Source organism: Delphinapterus leucas, chromosome 16 (assembly GCF_059928025.1).
Source record: "Delphinapterus leucas isolate spDelLeu-1000000601 "Yukka" chromosome 16, BTC_Dleu_Yukka2, whole genome shotgun sequence".
Taxonomy (NCBI): Eukaryota; Metazoa; Chordata; class Mammalia; order Artiodactyla; family Monodontidae; genus Delphinapterus; species Delphinapterus leucas.
Window position 1 is genome coordinate 80,801,604 of NC_143144.1, and position 18,712 is coordinate 80,820,315.

The 18,712-nt window shown below is 41.6% G+C and overlaps 1 protein-coding gene across 3 annotated transcripts in view; it reads right to left on the bottom strand.

The window, feature by feature from the left end:
* Positions 1–18,712, bottom strand: part of DHX32 (DEAH-box helicase 32 (putative)) — a 54,066-nt gene that overhangs the window by 27,667 nt on the left and 7,687 nt on the right. The window contains exons 1-2 of one of the 3 annotated variants that reach the window (XM_089898339.1): positions 11,184–11,677; positions 1,866–2,059 (exon numbers count right to left, since the gene is read on the bottom strand). In XM_089898339.1, the coding sequence (XP_089754465.1) occupies positions 1,866–2,059; positions 11,184–11,465 (476 nt within the window). In that variant the 5' untranslated portion in view covers positions 11,466–11,677. Of the gene's footprint in view, positions 1–1,865; positions 2,060–3,563; positions 3,757–11,183; positions 11,678–18,712 lie in introns of those variants that run through there. The other 2 variants (XM_089898341.1, XM_089898338.1) reach the window with 2 other exon arrangements.

Sequence of the window (18,712 nt, forward strand, 5' to 3'; positions counted from 1 at the left end):
TCCTTCCTTTGGCTGTTAGGATTGAATGCTTGCAGGGTTTTCACCATAAAGCAATGAAAGCCAAGTCCCAACACATAAGAGATGCTTAAAAAGGTGAGATGTGTCTTTGACCTACTCTGACAACATTATTGGTTTACTCCACAATTATTTACCTCTATGACTTTCTTAAAAAAAAATGTATATATATATATACGCACACGATCCATATCAATAAGATAAAAACATCATAAGATTTCATTTTAAAAGTGACTACACCCAAGAGTCCTTTTCAAAAGGTTTCCAAAGTCTAGTCCATCCTTCAATTAAAACCATGACCACTTGAGAGGTCACTTCAAAACGTAAAGGATGAAGAATGAATCTGCTAGGCGTGGGGATCCTTCACCCTTTCAGGGTTGCATGTCCTGTCCTGTCCAACTCTCCAACTAGTCTGTGAATTCCCAAAAGCAGGGAGGTTTTTAGGTTCATCTGTATCACTATTGGACCATTTGCATAATAAATAATTTATAAACGTATACAGTGACTCGGGGACGTCACGGCTAGAATAACAGAAGGTTACATACATTCAAGAAGTTCAAGTCATAGTGCTACGGATCGAAAGCTTCCGTATGGTTTAACACCAGCCTGAAGACCGAGGTCCTCTATTTTTGAAGATAACATCTGAAAAATGTTAAAAGCGGCTTAGTACAAACCGAAGGAGTTACACAGGCTTTCTGGATGGGAGAAGAACTGCACCAGAGTCTGCAGCAGCCAGCTGGGACCAGGCACTCGTCTTTCCTTCTGTTATCAAGTGTGTTAAACGTCCTCCATGGGACAAGCATGTCAGATGCCGGGGATACGAGTATGCAAAAACCATCCCTGCTATGCTGCACTGTGCTATGCTATGTCATAGCATCCCTGTTACACTAGCGTAGGACGTCCCCAATGATGTGCCAGGGCACTCTGGTGTGCCCCACAAGTGGGTTAGAGACACGCAGATACACTGAGGCTGAGATGCTTGTCTCCTCAGACCTTGGGGCAGTCAGGCAGTGCCTGGGACAGCTGAAGCCCTTAAGATGGTCATCTTTGGCTGCAAGCAGCTTTGACCATTTCCTTAAGGTGCCATAAGATACTCTCACTTTCAGTGACGGCTATGATAGAAAACTGCTTGAGAAACTGGCCCAGAGCAGTGATTTTTTCCACTTCTCTTTGTCCTTCTGTTAAGCTCTTGGAAACCACTGTGGAAAGGAAATCTCAGAACTGTGGTAGCTACTGAGAAGGGTCCTTGGAACCTGTAAGAATCTCAAAACTAGAGTTTGAAAAACACTGACCTACACTGCCATGATGAAGGCCGAGACCAAGTTTTACAGAAGCCCAGCAGAGAGTTTTCTAATTTACACTACGGAGGGTCAGGGAAGCTTTCCTGGAGCAGGTGACCTCTGCATGGGATCTTGTATGACGGGGAGGAATTAGCCAAGCCCGGAAGAGGCACAGACATTCCATGTGGAGGGAAGACCATGTGCCAAGGCACATGGCACACAGAGAACCACGTGTGTCGACACAGCTGGCACACAGACAACGCATATGGACCCACTATGAGGCGGAGCTCCAGAAGCACAGATTGAAGGTCTTTGGGGCCAACCTAACAAGTCATGACTTTTTCCTGAGGATTATGGGGAGATACGGAAGAAGTTTAGACAAGGAATCCCTGACGGTGCCAAGGTGGGAAAATGACTGGTGCATGTCAGGCTGGTGACAGAGAGACGAGTTACTATTATCACACGTTACAGGTGTGTAAAGCAAAGAACGCAAGAATACGCTCTTCTAGGATCACAGAGGACAAGCCAGGAGTCATCAGGTACAGCAGATGAAAGCCCCCCCAAACCAACCTCAAGATCGTTTCACTGGTGCAGCAGTTCTCAAAAGGAATCATGTAGCCGACTTCATGACCGATGTTAACATCCATTTCGTCTGCCACCCGGAGGGCGAGCTGGACCACAGTCTGCTTGTGGACCTGTGTGCACACCACGCCCCCGTGCTGGTAGTGGATGGAAAGGCAATATTCAGCACACCACTGAGGAACCTTTAACGGGGACAAATGAGACAGGATCAGCCCCGCTAGGAAAACACCACCACCACCACCAAAAAACCTCCAAGGGTTCATCTTATAAATGAGTTGTTCTCTCCCACCAGTGAAGCGCTGGTGGGCTGCATTACAGCTTAGTTGGTGAAACTGAAGAATTTGTGTTTATGCAGGGAGTTAGTACTAGTAAATAAAGTTAGGAATAAACAGGAGTTAGCAGGGACTGTAAAAGTTAGACTCCCAGATGAAAAAAAGGAAGATAAAAATAAAAGGCAAAGTAAAAAAAAATTTTTTTAACCTCAGCTGTTCTGAAAAGACTAATGTATTTAAGATTATTATTTTCTTTCTGGTTAAAAGAAAGCACCATCAAAGATATGGCTTCTGGTATCAACTTTTTTTTTTTTTTTTTTTTGCGGTACGCGGGCCTCTCACTGTTGTGGCCTCTCCCATTGAGGAGCACAGGCTCTGGACGCACAGGCTCAGCGGCCATGGCTCACGCGCCCAGCTGCTCCGCGGCATGTGGGATCTTCCCGGACCGGGGCACGAACCCGCGTTCCCTGTATCGGCAGGCAGACTCTCAACCACTGCGCCACCAGGGTAGCCCTGGTATCAACTTTTATGCTTTAAGCAATATAAATATTAAATAGCATTTAGATGAAAAATAGTAGCTCAAAATTAAAACATTTACATTTAAATCTAAATGACCATAACAAAATAACCAGATAAGCCTACTTTACATTTCCCTGGCAATAAAAGCTAAAATACACTGGCATTTATCATCTAAATACAATGAAAAGTAAGCTCAGTGAGATAATTAACCAATCCATCCAGATTTGGAAAGAGCCAATTCCAAGACTGCTCTTGAGTTATTTATTTTTAAAGCCTTTTACTGAAAATGTATTATGGTTCAATTGATTTTAAATAGTTCATTTGCATAAGAATTATTATAGTAGAAAGTACTGAATTCATTTGTATGCTGGAATCTTAGGGCACTGTCAGTAAGTTATGCTTTGTTACATGTATTTTTAAAACAAATCATTCTGAGTGTTTTTTAACAGATCCAAGGTATTTAAAAGTTTCAGCATTTTTAATTATCTTCAGATTTGCTATTTACTAGACCCATCGTGGAATTCTTAGATTTTTAAAAAATTTTTATTTATTTATTTATTTATTTTTGGCTGCGTTGGGTCTTCCTTGCTGCACATGGGCTTTCTCTAGTTGTGGCGAGCGGGGTTCTCATTGCAGTGTGCGGGCTTCTCGTTGCGGTGGCTTCTCTTGTTGCGGAGCATGGGCTCTAGGTGCACGGGCTTCAGTAGTTGTGGCACGCGAGCTCAGCAGTTGTGGTACATGGGCTTAGTTGCTCCGCGGCATGTGGGATCTTCCTGCACCAGGCCTCAAACCCGTGTCCCCTGCATTGGCAGGCAGATTCCCAACCACTGTGCCACCAGGGAAGCCCGAATTCTTAGATTTTAATACTATAACTTGAAAAATAAACATAACTTACTAGAAATCAAGTAACTCCAAAATGAACACCTGCTGCAGGCTGCAGATTCCCGACGATTAAAAGTGTAAATGTAGTTCCTCTATTTCAAGATGAGCATCAGCCTTGTCAACAGGTTGGAAACTAATCAGCAATTATTTCCTCAATAACTTTGTTGTACGAAAGACGAACATTTAACACACTACACTCAGGAAATCTGGAATCAAGGTATATCACAAGTGACCAAAGTCAGGAGTTCTAGACCTGGTGTGCCATTAGTTTGTTATTTGTAAATCACCATTTCTCTAAGCTTCAGTTTCCTTCCCTGTAAAATGGGTTGAACGGATGAGACCTACCCTTCAAGTCTGAGCTCCTGTGCCATTTTCTCCCCAAGGCTTGCTGCGATACCTCCCCTCCACCCCCCACCAGGAAGGAGACCCCACAGTGTACTTCCTGACAACCATGGCATGGACCATGGACCACACTTCCTGCAGTTGCTGGTCTGTTCCAGTGCAGGTCTGTTCACCCCACTAGACTATGAACTCTGGGAGAACAGAGATCTGTCTTGGTCACCAAATAATATTAAATAAGTTTATTCAATAAATATTTGTTAAATGAACAAATTAATTTCTTACATTTTCCAGAAATATTTTTAAATTCTATGATTCGATATATTCTACCTTGAATTGCTTCACAATCACACCTAACTGGGAATTCACATAAAAGTTTCTATCTCCCTCATTCCCTAGGAAGTTATTTTTTATCCTTGTCAAATCCTTACTTTTTAACCCAATTCCCTATTCCCTTCATATCTAGGTCCTTAGCTGAGACCTCAAATAACACTTTTGTGAGAAATTATATTAAAACTGTTTGAATCTTTGTCTCCCCACTAGAGTGGAAGATCCTTAAGGTAGACATGCGGGGTTCATATTTCCCCCAATACTTAATAGAGGACCTGACACATAAGAGGAATAATAAATATCTGGATGGAAGGATGTATGAAGACATTAGAATAATTGAAAAGAAGGGAGAGAAAGGCTTAGACTCAGGACCTAACATGGGAGAGAAGTAATAAAACCAAGGGACATTTATTTCTAAGGAAGAATGAACAGTACCCACTAGCGGACTGATTATGCATAAGAAGAAACAAATATTTTAAGATCTGACTTAAAATACTAGGGTAATGGCGTCGTTAACAACCAGAAATTTAAAAGTAAAATAAAATAGAATGAATGAATGAAGCTGAACAGTAGCATAAAGTGCTTCTGGGGGGAGCGAAGTGTTCAAGGGGAGGGAGAGAACCTTCAGGAGAGCCGGGAAAGTGGTCAGGGTTAAGGTCATCTTGATGGGAGGACATCCTGGTGTAGCCAGCCTGAGATCAACTGCAAAACAGGCCAGGAGCCTAAGTGAGGGGCCAAAGCTAGAGACACACACAGAAGTCCTAGAATTTCAGAGCTGAAAGCAATGGCAGGCATGTAGGCCACGGCCTCATTTTACACACAAGGAAAGTCTTAGAAGGGTTACTTGCCCCAGTCATCCTGCCAGTAAACAGCCCAGCCAGAACCTATCCAAATCTTTCAGTTTCTCATCTGGCATAATTTCCACCAGGCCATGGTTGCTTCCGAGCATCTTTATACAAAGGTAGTAATAGAAGCCATCAGGTTCTCAACCGTCAACACTTTTTACTACTCTTTCTAGCCTAATGGTAATGTCAGGGCACAGTACTACGATGACAGCGGGCACTATTTTACACAGCTAGAATTGCTGCTGAAATGACACCATTCAGTCTCACTAAAACACCTGGATATCCTCAGTCTGGTTATTATTCTAAGGTCCAGGATAGCTGCTTTCAAACTCTAGAATTCTACATGATTCATATGATTATGGGCCACGTTCCCAAGGTTCCGACTTTGTTTTCTGAGTGCATTTCATTTATTTCTATTTACTCACATAAACAAATTCTGCAAGATTAGACTATTACAGTATGTTTATAATGTTATAGACATCATATAGGCCTGGCAGTGCAATAAATATAAACAATCCAACAGTCCTCACTGTTCTTTTTGCCCTCCTCCACAACAGAGCAAATGATTTCACCTATGAGGCAAAGAAAATGATACAGAAATGGGACAGCTCTTCTAGACATCAGTTCAAATCACCAGCGAAAGACAGAACACATGCATATTGGGCTTAATGTAGGGATGTCTGCTGACACTGCCAAGCTGAAAGTTGAGCACAAGTCACAACTAATTGCAGAGCACCCACCCCACGCAGCTCTGACTGCGTACGACGTACTGCCCCTTTCAGTGAGTCACACATGGATGACGACAGTAAGTGATGCAAATGCAAACTGAAAGGGTCGTCTCTGAACAAAAAGGAGAGACACATGAAATCATCTCTCCTAATTATAACAACTTCTGTGCTTTAGCATACCTTCCGAATCACCCTAAGCAAGCTAAGGCACGCTGTGAAGTTTGATGCCTTCGCAAAGTATCGGCTGAAAAGAATTATGATTCAGCAAATGCCAGAAATGTGAACATTTCATAATTTCAAGCGGCACTAAGATTCCAGCTTCATAGGGAACTCTTGCATTCTCTGCGCTTATAGCAAATACCGTACCATTCCACGCCCTGATTCTGATTCTCCTCTGGGAGTGGCTTTTTCTTTGTCCCAACAGTACCTTACCCTTCTCACCAATGCATTATATGCCTTGAGATTTCATGTCTCTCTCTATAGTTTCTCTTTGGAAGGTATGCCCCCCCCCATCCCTGGCATCTAGAACATACTTTAGTACTTAACACAAGGTGTGCAATTTGGTGAACAAAACAGAAAACTGTTCTGTTATAATTGAAAAAAACAAACCTATTTACAAATTTACCTGGGCCTTTCAGCAATAGATAACACCCACATTTATATATTTGGTCTAGAAAATTTCCCTACTAGGAATCACAACTTCAAATATTTTCATTCTGAACTCATCCAACAACTTTTTCACATTCTCTCAATCTCTCAACTTTTTCACATTCTCTCAATCCAGTTTTCTGGACTGTGTGACGTGCCACACGTGCGAAAGCCTGAGCGGTGAAGCCGGCTCCGGGTCGCACGATCAGCGCGCCCGGCTCCTGGCTCTTATCTCCTCCCTGCAAGCAAATCACCGGGACTCTGGCCCATCTGCCGCTACGAGAGTAGGTAAGAGGGGTCCTCCAAGTAACCAAAACCTAATCTACATCAAGGCTTCGCCAGCTTGACTTTGTAACCGGAGCTCTACAAATTGTACAGATCCGGAACGCGAAGCCAAGACGCTCCATCCCCACCTCGGGCAACAGGCAGGAGGCTGGGCTGCTGGACTCTGGGAGGCTGGGGCCCAGGATCCTCGGCTGGTCCAGATCAGAACCAGGAGGGCAGCGGAGCAGTCTCATTGCTGCCACCGCAGTGACAGGACAGTCACGTGAGTCACACTGGTGTGGAACCTCCTGCCCCTCCGTCCACGGCTAGAGATTGCGTCCCCTCCTCTAGCGGATATACAAGTAAAGGACGCGAGACAAAAGTCATCTGCAAGACACAACGCTACTACAGTTAAACAAATTCTAGTCCCAAAGGCCCTCAAGCCCTCGTTTTATGTCCCCAGCCTGCCCATGGTGACTGATTCCTCTTCTGGGCCACCCAGAGCGCGGCTGTGCCAAGGTCCCAATCACTCACTTTTATTTAAGTACCAGAATCACGAAATCCAAAGCTGAAAGGAACCATAAGGTCCAGCAATTCACCCAAAGGCATGAATCTCCACAGCAACATTCCTGCAAGGCGCACTAAGCTGCCCGATGTGAGCCAGAACGCCAGAACTCATTCCCGAGGAGTGGGTCCCCTTCTGCATTAAATGTCACGTGTCCCTGGATACCACAATTCGTATACCTCTTGAGCGAACACAGAAAATGCGGAGTAAGTTACTCAGCTAACAAGGTGCAGTTGTTCTATACCAGCCAGCTTCTTAATTTAGGCTAAACTCAGGTACATCATGCTTATTCAGCTCACTGACCCAATCATTTCAGGGGAAATTTCAGGACAAGTAAGTAAATAGATGGTTCTAAAAATATTTCATTGTCTTTTAGGCTTTTTCATAAATCTGCCCCAAAAAAGGTAACAAGAAAAGGCTCTAAAAATGTATGAAAAGTTGTCCTCTTTTCCAGAGGGCAGTCACAAAATAGCCTCCATACCATCTGCACTAAAGAGAGGTGGAATTTTTAGGATCCAGCAAAACACTTGTGGTCCTCTTTGGAAGGCTTGGGTCTAAAGACAGACTTTTCTTTGAAAGGTTTAAAATGCTGAGGAAAAAGAAAATAGTCTTAGAAGCTCTTTAAAAAATAACCAAGTTGTTTCCAGAATTAAGAAAACAACTGATGCTCCCATTATTTAAATTGGTTTAGGATTTGATTTCTCCTACCCTGAAGATACATACTGCCTTCACACTTAACAGAAACAAGCATGATTTATTAAAATGATCAAGAAGTTAGAGCTGACAAGAGAAACCATTGCTAGGTATTAACATAACATATTACATGATAACAATTCTTGCCCTTTAAGATCACAAATTCTAAAAGAAAACTCAAGGAGTATATATTAAAAAAATTTTTTTTAAACAATAGTGTGGGTTAGCAATTCTGAAACTAAATTTTGAGCATTCTAAGATTGAACAAGTAAAGATATTATGAATAATGAGTGCTAAGTTTCTCATAGTTAGAGAAAGGAGTTACAAATATGGAAGTGGGGAAGGCTAGAATGAATGCTGTACAGCTGAACTGGAATCAGAGGCATCAGTAGGAACCCATGATTTTTAAGAATAGAGAGACAGAAATACAGATAAAACAGAAATATACATAGAGAAAGAAATACAGAGAAATAGAGAGAAACAGAGAAAGACAGAAATCGAAAGAGCTAGAGAGAGAGAAAGAGAAGCAGGAGGGCCTAGAAGCAACGACAAGTCAATGGCCAACGGGCACTTAGCACCCACCTCCTGGTTTTTAAATACAATTCCCCACTAAAAGGAACCACCAGGGCTCCTTGAGAAAAATGGCTGTTTCCAAGACTGGAGCAGGGAACATACTAGATGAGCCTATAACATCTTACTGGGCCAGAAAGCAAAGAAATGCTCAGAGAATGATGTCAAAAGAACACAGAAGGCATCCCGAAGGAGTTCTCATAGGCCACATTGGGGACGATTTGAGCAACAAAATAAACGGGCTTAGTAATGAATTATCACCTACAGAATAAAATAAGAATTCATGAGTCCACACTGACATAAATAAATGAATAAATAAATAAGGAAGAAGAAAAAGCTCAGTTTTACAGAAGAATTCCAAATATTAAATGTATTAATAGAAGGAATTTCAGAAATAGAAAAATCACCATTTGGTTACTACCATGTAATAACGTCAAAGGTAAGAATCGTCCAAGGATGCTAAAATTAGTAGCTGGAGGCACGACAAGAAGCAGACTCTCATAGTCTCCAAGTATCTCCCCATATCTCTTAAATGATAGGGGGGGAATTGTAACTTGACGATAGAGATCAAGACAGTCACCACCTTACCAAGTTATCAAATTTAACATCACCAGTCATGGGAAAAATCTTCTGTCTCCTGCTACGATGTCCTGAGGAGGACACATAGCACTTCTGTGCTCTTCCTGCCACAAACGCAAAATTGGAGTCTAATCCAAAGGAAACACTAGACAGATTCAAACTGAGGGATGTCGTACGAAATAACCAACTTGTACTCTTCAAAAATGTTGTGGTCGTGAAGGACAAGGAAAGACTGAGAAGCCGCTTCAGATCAAAGGTGATTAAGGAGAAATGACAAGGAAATGCAATGTAACTTTGGATTGGATTCTGGACTAGAATTTTTTTTTTTAATGACAAAGGTCCTTAGTGGGCAAACTGATGAAATTTGAATGTTATAAGTTAGATTTTGGTAATTATGTTGTGGCTAATCCTGTTTTAGTAGATATTGCTGAAGTATTTGGAGGTAAAGGATATCATATCATCAACTGACTCTTAAAATGTTCAGAATAAAAATCTGTGTGTGTGTATGGAGAGAGAACGATAAAGCACGTGTGGTAAAATGTTAACTTTGGTGGAATCTGGGTGAACTGTATGTGGAAAATCTTTGTACTATTTTTGCAACGTTTTGTAAGTCTGAAACTATTGCAAAATAAAAACTAATTTTTTTTTTTTTTGCTGCGTTGGGTCTTCGCTGCTGTGCGCGGGCTTTCTCTAGTTGTGGCGAGCGGCGGCTACTCTTCATTGCGGGACATGGGCTCTAGGCCCGCGGGCTTCAGTAGTTGTGCCACACAAGTTTCAGTAGTTGTGGCACACAGGCTTCAGTAGTTGTGGCTCGCGGGCTCTAGAGCACAGGCTCAGTAGTTGTGGCACACGGGCTTAGTTGCTCCGCGGCATGTGGGATCTTCCCAGACCAGGGCTCGAACCTGTGTCTCCTGCATTGGCAGGCAGATTCTTAACCACTGTGCCACCAGGGAAGCCCCTAAATAATTTTTAACTTGCCACTTGTCCACAGAAACCAGGAAAATTATACTCCTTCAGTTTTCATCCTTAGCTTCTTATGACAAACTAAATCGTTCATTGTAGCAACAACTCAACACAACAAATAGAAAATCATAATAAACCCTTGACATTGGCAGCTATAAACAAGATTAAAGAAAAAAAAAAACCTGTTGTCCATTTCACCCCTCTTCAAGTTCCATTTAGAACAAGTAAGCCCCAGAGGTAATAAAAACCTTAAAGCAGCAAAGTATAGTAGAAAGAGTTCTTAGAATTCCAGCTCAGAAAGTTATGTGACATTCGTTAGACAAATTATCAAACCCCTCTGGGCCAGGGTTTCATCATCTGAAAAATGAAGGGGTTCTATCAGATTATCTCTGTGGTCTACTCTATAATTCTCACATCATGAGAACCTACAAATGAATTTCATAATAAAAATACTGCTTGCTTTACAATTTAAGTGTAAAATAGAGATCTCACTCAAATCAAACTTCAAGTTCAAATATGACAACAATAAACTGGCCAGTAAATAGTCATTAGCTGTCTATTCTAATTCTTTCCTCCTTTTTAGATCCTGAAGTATGTGGCTCTAGGCCTGGATCATATTTGGCCACTCGGTTATTTCTTACAGTCTGGAAAATTAAGAACTTCCTTGTGCTTCTGACTTTCTGTAACTTAGTCAACTTCACCAATAAGCATATCCACACATCCTGATTATCAGACTGCTGGACATGTAAACATGGCAGTTAATCCCCAAGCCTGTGGCAGGCAAATAACATCTATCACATCTTTTAAAATATAACATGCACAACAAAATAATTTGAATAGGTTTTTCTGCTATTCTAAAGAACATTCAGTGGTACAATAAACACAACTAATGTCCACCTGCGTATTAACTTTTATTCAGCTGGCTTTCATAAAGAGATTTAGGGAAGTAACTTAACTGCTGTGCCTGAATTGCTAATGCTCTTTTTTGTTTTGTTTTTTGGTTTAGATAATATCATTATTAAAACAGAACACTATGCTGTGACACTGTGATTATTTAAGTACAAAAGTACAACACACAAAGTAAATGCTTTTTTGTAGTGGCTACTCACCTGAGAGCTCTTGCCACATTTAGCATCTCCTGAAACGATCACAATTTGACTTTGAAGCAGATTCTCCATAAAGGAGTATTTTTCCTTCCATATTGGAAGATCTTCTCTTTCTTTCAGAAGTTTATAATAACGTGATGAATATGGCAATCCATCAAAAGGGTTAAGTTCCAGATCCTCACAGGCCAAAATCCCCTCCTCATTCCCCTCACTGGAATCGAGGGATTCAGGAAAATAGCGTTTTTCAGAGGAAGAGTTTGGACATTCCAGTTCTTCTTCTTCCATCTCGTCCAAGTGAGCTTAAGCAGCTGGCATTCTCCTACAATAACCCACTGCAAATAGGGTTGAAAGTGCACATATACAAACTCAGATGTCCCAATGTCTAGGACTTCAGTTCAAGGTTTTAGCAAGCTGAATTCCTCAAATCTGCATCTGTTCTTCTTTGCTGCATTAGCTACTATGCTGGCTCACCAGCACTCTTCAGCACGTTAAATGATTGTCAGTAAACCACGCTAAACACAAACAAAAAAAAGAAGGAAAATCAGGTACATATACATACAAGATGTTCAAAAGAAAAAGCACACGCATTCAAAAATAAAAGCATGATTCTTCCTGTTAACTGGTTACTGTCTTTTATTTCTGCTGTCTGTTTAAAAGGCCAGGAATAATATAGGTTAATTCTTAAAGTCTGGTTGGCTGCAGTTTTTTCCTGGCCAGTTTGGAAAACAATTCCACACTGGACCTGGTGCTCTCTGCCTGATCTGCCTCTAACACAGGTCCCTGCATCTTGATTGACAGTGAATAGAAAGCAACAGGGGGACATTGTGAGTGTGAGCCTCAATCACGTGGTCACTAATCCCACTACAAAAGAGATGCCAGACCCTATAAAAGGGAAAATTGTGAGGGCTTGGGGAGTGTTCTCCAACACTGGCTACAAGAGTCTACTATTTATTTATTTATTTAGTATTAAGAACTCCTCTAGTTTAAAGGAGAATATTAAAAAAAAATACTTCACTTTACATTTGCTTGTGCCAGTTTACAAAGTCAAGTGAGCGAGTTGCTTATTGTTTTCCATCTGAGGCTATGGCTAGCTTTTGTTAATGAGGTCTTTGTTTGCTTAATTAAACCAGAAATCTCAAGCATATTTCTCGAGATTCCTGGGTCCTGAGCCCAGTATGTCATATTCAAGAGGCAATAAAATACATTTAATTTAAATGAAGAAGTGAAAAATTGACTAAGAAAAGGTAAAATTTATGCTAGTAACACTCCCTACGTGTCAGGTAAGGGGTCCTTCCTTTTGCAATCACTGGTGATCTTTTAAAACTCTAATCAGTATTGCTGGAAATAAGCACCTTTTCACATTAATCAAGGGAAAACTAAAAAGACAGAAAAACTTGAGTATAAAAGAACAAATAATAAAATACATTTCATGATATCTTGTCACTCAGATCACTCTTTTTACAGCACCCCATTTATCGGAACTATTGCTTTTTTTTTTTTAATGTATAACACACCACTGTATTTTTTTAACTTCCTTTTTAAAATTTTTTTTCAAATTTATTATTTTTAAAATTTATTTGGCTGCGCTGCGTCTTAGTTGCGGCATGCAGGATCTTTTTTTTTTTAGTTGCAGTATCTTTTTCTTTTAGTTATGGTGTGCGAACTCTTAGTTGCGGGGTGCGAACTCTTAGTTGTGGTGTGCGAACTCTTAGTTGTGGCGTGTGGGATCTAGTTCCCTGACCAGGGATCAAACCCGGGCCCCCTGCATTGGGAGTGAGAAGTCTTAGCCACTGGACCACCAGGGGAGTCCCGGAATTATTGCTTTAGATTGTGAGAGTTAGTCAAGCCAGGCTCCTGCATTAGTCAAGCCAGGCTCCAAGGAAACAGTCAATCACGTAAGAAACATTCGCTGAGTGCCTTTCCAGGGCTTAAATGAATAAACTAGGCACTGGACACCCACTTACTTTAGGGGTAGGACGAAGAGTGGGATAGAATTTTTAAAAACTCAACACACAAATAGGCCAAAAGAGGGAGAAACCAGAGCAGGGAAAGGACGTTTTAGCTCTATGAAGGTACAGTTCTTCAAAATTCATTCTAAAAGCCATTGTTTCAAAACTATAATGGAACTATAATGTTGTGATAACACAAATGCAACATGGATTAACTCTACAATTCTTCGCTGCCCCATGGCTGAGACCACATCCACAGAAAAGCTCCAAAAACACGATAGCCTGAGATCACAGGACAAGCTGACTTCAACAAGGTATCCAAGAATCAGAAAATTCTACTGCTTAAGATAAGCTGACATTTCGTGTTATCTTCAATTTTTGTTTTGTTCTGATTAGAATTCCGATGTAGAATCTCATCGTACATGTAAATTAAATTACTGTAATGACCAATGATTGCCTTAGGTACTATTTCTGAATTGTTTTAACTTAAAAACAAACAAAAAAGCAGAGCTGTTATTTTTAGCAAATATGTGTCCTTGAAATGTTTCTCTTAATTTTATAGCACTCCTTAAACGTGTAATAATCTTGTAATTAAATTAAAATCTTACTTATAAAGTATTTACCACTTTGAATCCTGGGGGAACAGTCACGTTTTCTGAATAGTCATCTTTCTAGAGATCTAAGGCTCACCTAGCCCCTTCATAACACATACAATGTGTACAGATACATCACCCACTTCTCTGTTATGGTGATTAAAAGATGACCACAGATTCTCTGCCACTGCTCCCACGGAGAGGTGGAGCCTATTTCCTTTCCCCTTGAGTCTGAGCTGGCCATGTGACTCAGTATGACTACAAGAATGCAGTGAAGTGATGATCGGCTACTTCCAAGGCATTCACACGCTTGAAACACTCCCCCTTGGAGCCAGCTGTCATTCTGTGAGATGCCCAAGGAACGGGGAGAGGCCACTGGGAAGAAACCAAAGCTTGGCGTCTGTTTTCAGAAAGCACAGACCGCCAACCATGTGCGTGAGCCGTGGAAGATGCTCTAGCCCAGTAAAGCCTCCAGATGACCACAGGCCCAGCCCACAGGACACCCAGCAGAAGGAGCCAACTCAACCCGAAGAACCATGGGAAGGGTACATGGTCACTGTTATAAGCTACCAAGTTCCAGCAACAGATAACCAGACTTCTGCCTACTAAACAGAGTATACTCAGAATTCAACGCTTTCTTCACAACTCAGCATCACCGATACATTGGTTCCTATAACACAATGATGATTGCAGATTTCCCTGAAGTGACAGGGGTCAAAGGCCAGACTGCGGCCCCAGAGTCCTCCTTTCTCTGGGGATTCAGTACCCACGTCACACTGTGGTCTGCTCATTTACCTGGTGAGGCCATTCTCTGCTTCTCTAACCTGCTCTCCTACTTGGCATTTAGAAACCAGTTAGGCTTGTTTGACAGAAATACTTGTAATGGTTGAGTCCACAAAGGGCTCTACGCTGAATCCAATGAGTCTGAAGGGTAAAGCTAAGAAGTCTGTGACCTCTTATTTCCAGTTCGCTCAGGACCTTTTTACTGCGATATAGACTGAGTTCCAGATTTGGAGGGGGGAGTGGCTGAGTTTTGAGCCCACCCGACTCCCACGACAGACCTCTCCTCATTTATCCAGCAACTGGCATCAGTCATGTCAATGATTTTCTCCCAGATGTAATTGAATACATGCAAAAGATCCGTGTCTTGGCCTTTGGCAAATTTAATAGTACTAACCTAAATAAAGGAAAACACATAATACGGTAGGCTACATGCCACTGAAAATAAAATTTAATAAAAACTGTTACCAGTATCAACAACATTCTACTACAATAATTTTAAATCTGAAAGATTGGCGTTTGCTCCTTTTCAAAGCTATGCTACCTGAGGCTGTAGGTTACAACACCTGTCAAAGACTGCCCTTTGAAGTGAATCTATTACAGCTCTTCAATGAGCATTTATGAAAACAATACACATCTAGTATAACATGAAACCACCTTCACCAAGAAAGGAATCAGAAGTTGATGTAAGATGGAGCTATGTGTTAGCCACTGATATTCTGGCTCTGGTCCAATAATTCTAGAAATGTTTGCGAGGGACTAAGCGGAACAAGATGGTGAAATTTGTCCTGAATTACTGTTTCGTTGTTCAATGCTTCTCTTCAGTATTGCTCTCCATGTTCAATTTAATATAAATGTGTTCTTCAGACCCACAAAACTCTCAAACGTACCATTTTAGCGATTGCAGGGATCTGGAGATTTCCCAACACTTAGTCTCTGGACCTCTTCCCTTTTCTCTCTATAATAGGGCCCGCATGGTCTCATCCTGTTTCATGGCTTTAATGCCATCGTATGTGGAGGACTCCCATTTATACATCCTGTCAATCCTCTCTCCTAAACGTCAGGTCTCACGTATCCAACTACCTACTTGTCATCTCCAACTTGGATATTTAACAGGCTTTTCAAACTTTACGTATCCAAAACTGAGCTCTGATATTTGCCCCAAAGCCATAAACCTGGTCTTCTCATCTTCTTCCTTTTAATTGCTCAGACCAAAAATTTTGAAGTTACTCTTCATTTTTCTTTGTCTCAAATTCCACCTCTGGTCCTTCAATGGATGTGCAGAATAACAGCCTCCAGAGATGTGCATGTCCTAATCCCTGGGATTTGTGAATATGTACTTTGCTTGACAAAAAGGGCTGCAGGTGTGATTAAGTTAAGGACCTCGGGATAGGGAGATTATCCTGGAGGGTCCAAGCTAATCGTAAGGATCTGAAGCTCAGAGTGCCGTTCTCAGCTATAGTCAGAGGGAGATAAGACCATGGAGGAAGGGTCAGGGAGATGCAACGTGCTGGCTTTGAGGATGGAGGGAGGGGCCGTGAGCCGTGATGTGTGTGACCTCTAGAAGCTGGGATTCTCTCCTGCTGGGTCTAGAAAGCAGCACAGCCCTGCCGACCCCTTGACTTTAACCCAGTGAGATCCTGTGATGGACTTGTAACCGAAGCACTGTAAGATAATAAATTACCACTAAATTCGTGGCTATTTGTTACAGGAGCAATAGTAAACTAATACATCTGATCACGTCAGCTCTACCTTCAAAATACATCAAGGACCCCATACGTTCTACTGTGAACAGCTGGTCTGAGCCACCATCCTCTCCCCTGGATTACTGCAATAGCCTCCTGACTGGTCTTGGTTCCACCCTTAGTCTCTTGGAGTCAAAGTGATCCTGTTACAAGTCAGCTCACGTCTCCTCTGCTCAAAAATTTCTAATGGCTTCCCATTTCATCTTACTCCAAGGAAAAGCCACAATCCTTAATAGGATCTACAAGTCCTGTGGGACCTACAGCCATCACCTGTCTGCCCTCGTTTCCACTGGCTCCCTCCCAGCTCACTCTCCTCTACCCACGTGGCACCTCACTATTCCTCAAACACACAGCACACGCCTGCCTCAGGGACTTCACGCCTGCTCTTCTCTCCTTCTGAAATGTCCTTTCCTCAGATATCCAAATGGCCAGTTCCCTTACTTCCCAAAGATCTTCATCAACTCTGTGAGGGCTTCCCTGCCACGTGGCTGCCCTGTCTGAACTTCTACCCACAGCCCTGCGCCCCAAACCCACTTCCTAGCTTATTATTTCCTGCATTATTTTACCTCTTTATTTTGTTTACTGTTGGTGTCCCCCACCAGATTGCAAGCACCCTGAGTCAGGGATGTGTCTATTTTGCTCCTCACATCTACAGCAGAGCTGACACATAGAGAGCATTCAAAAAATATTTGTCGAATGAATGAGTGAATGATGTTATTAGCTCGTCAGGGATACTGCTGTTCGACTTTCCAGATTGCCCTCGATTCAGTCAGTGGCCAAGTCCTTCAAAATTCGGGATTCTGCTCCTTCCATCTCCCTCGTCTTTCATCCCCAGACTCCCGTGACCACCTGCCTTTCTCCTCAGTCTCTCCACTGCAATCTCTCTTGCACAGATTTGCACTTTCATTATTTCACTCTCCTCAAAGTTCCAGTTAGCTTGCTACTGCTGAATGAACAGAGTCGAAACACTTCTGTCAGGAATTCACTATGTTTCTGGATTTCGGTAACTTTTCTGTCCCCTTTCATTAATGATATAGAATAGACCCCTGCTGTTTTTTAAGCATATGGCCTGAAATTTTGGTGAATCACCACAAGCATCAACTGAAATATTTGTGCCAGCTCTTGAGTTTTCCCTTGAACCACATACCCAAACCACAGATTAGCTCCTTTTGCAACATTTATTAAAGCTGTTTCCTTCTTGGTGACTTGAGGAGTTGTGTGGAAAATCACAGAGCTGCACTGAGATTCACATAACAGCGTTGTCACGCTTGCTCCAGCAGACCCCTGATCTTTCGGGCCACTTGTAAATAACCAGTATGAGGAGGCAACATCCCTAAGTATTAGGGAACTACTGAACTATCTGTACTACTTACTGTCTCTCCCCCGTATTTTCAGTCTCTCTACTTGAACCATTATTGAGCTATATCTTATTCGGCAATTTCCCGAGTCTGAACCCAAATACTGTGGGTACTCGGTTAGCAATTAGAGGCTGAGTAGATAACCAATCACTTCCTGTTCTTTGGGGGTTTTATGCTTTTAAGAGTAACATCTGATTGTATTTTACTACAGGTATTATTCTTAATCTAATTAAGTTTTCTCTATTCTCAAGTTTTCTCATCTTCAATGCCTATATTTTCATGGCTTCCATTTCCTTATTCAACCAATACTTGAGTGCCTACCTGCCCTGTGAACATGGGGGTGACACATGTGAACAGGCAGGGCTGGGTCCTGTCCTCATGGGCATACAGTCTAGCTGAGGATGAAGGTGAGGTGTGAAACAAAGACTCTTAATCTTATAGTCAAGTAAGTAAAAGAAGGAAAAATGGCAGGTATAGAATAGGAAAAATAAAAAGACCCTGGGACAGGTAAGTTCATAGATGAGACAAGGGCCACATCACAAAAGACTTGATATGCTATGGTAGGGAGACCGTGTTTTATTTTAAGTGCCATGGGTCTAACTCACCGAGTCATTTCTTGATCAAAATTTTTTTTTTTTTTACTCTTTTTGGTTTTCTTTACAATTTTCCAAAATCTAATGTATTACTCAATTTTCTAAATATTATCTATAATTTTTCTAACACCTACCTTCAATTTTCTTAAAGTTATTACTGAGATCAAGTACTAGGAGAGTTGGTGACAACTGAATGTAAACGGCAGAATAGAAGAGATAGTGCGGTTATGAGCAAGCTCACCAAACAGGGCAGAAGAGAAACCAGTGAGTCATTTTCATGGGAAAAATTATAAGAATTATTAACAACTACGTAACATTTCTTGACTTTGAGTGTTTATAATTATTTTCACTTAGGTCTGGGAAAATAGGTCTCTTCTATGATCTAAGTCACAGCCAATCCTTTTTCATCTCCATTGTTTGGGGAAAGGGTTCTTTACCTAAACACACACAGACTTTGCCTTTTAAAAAATTATTCTTTTAATATGACTCCCAAATTTGTTTTGACACTATTTAC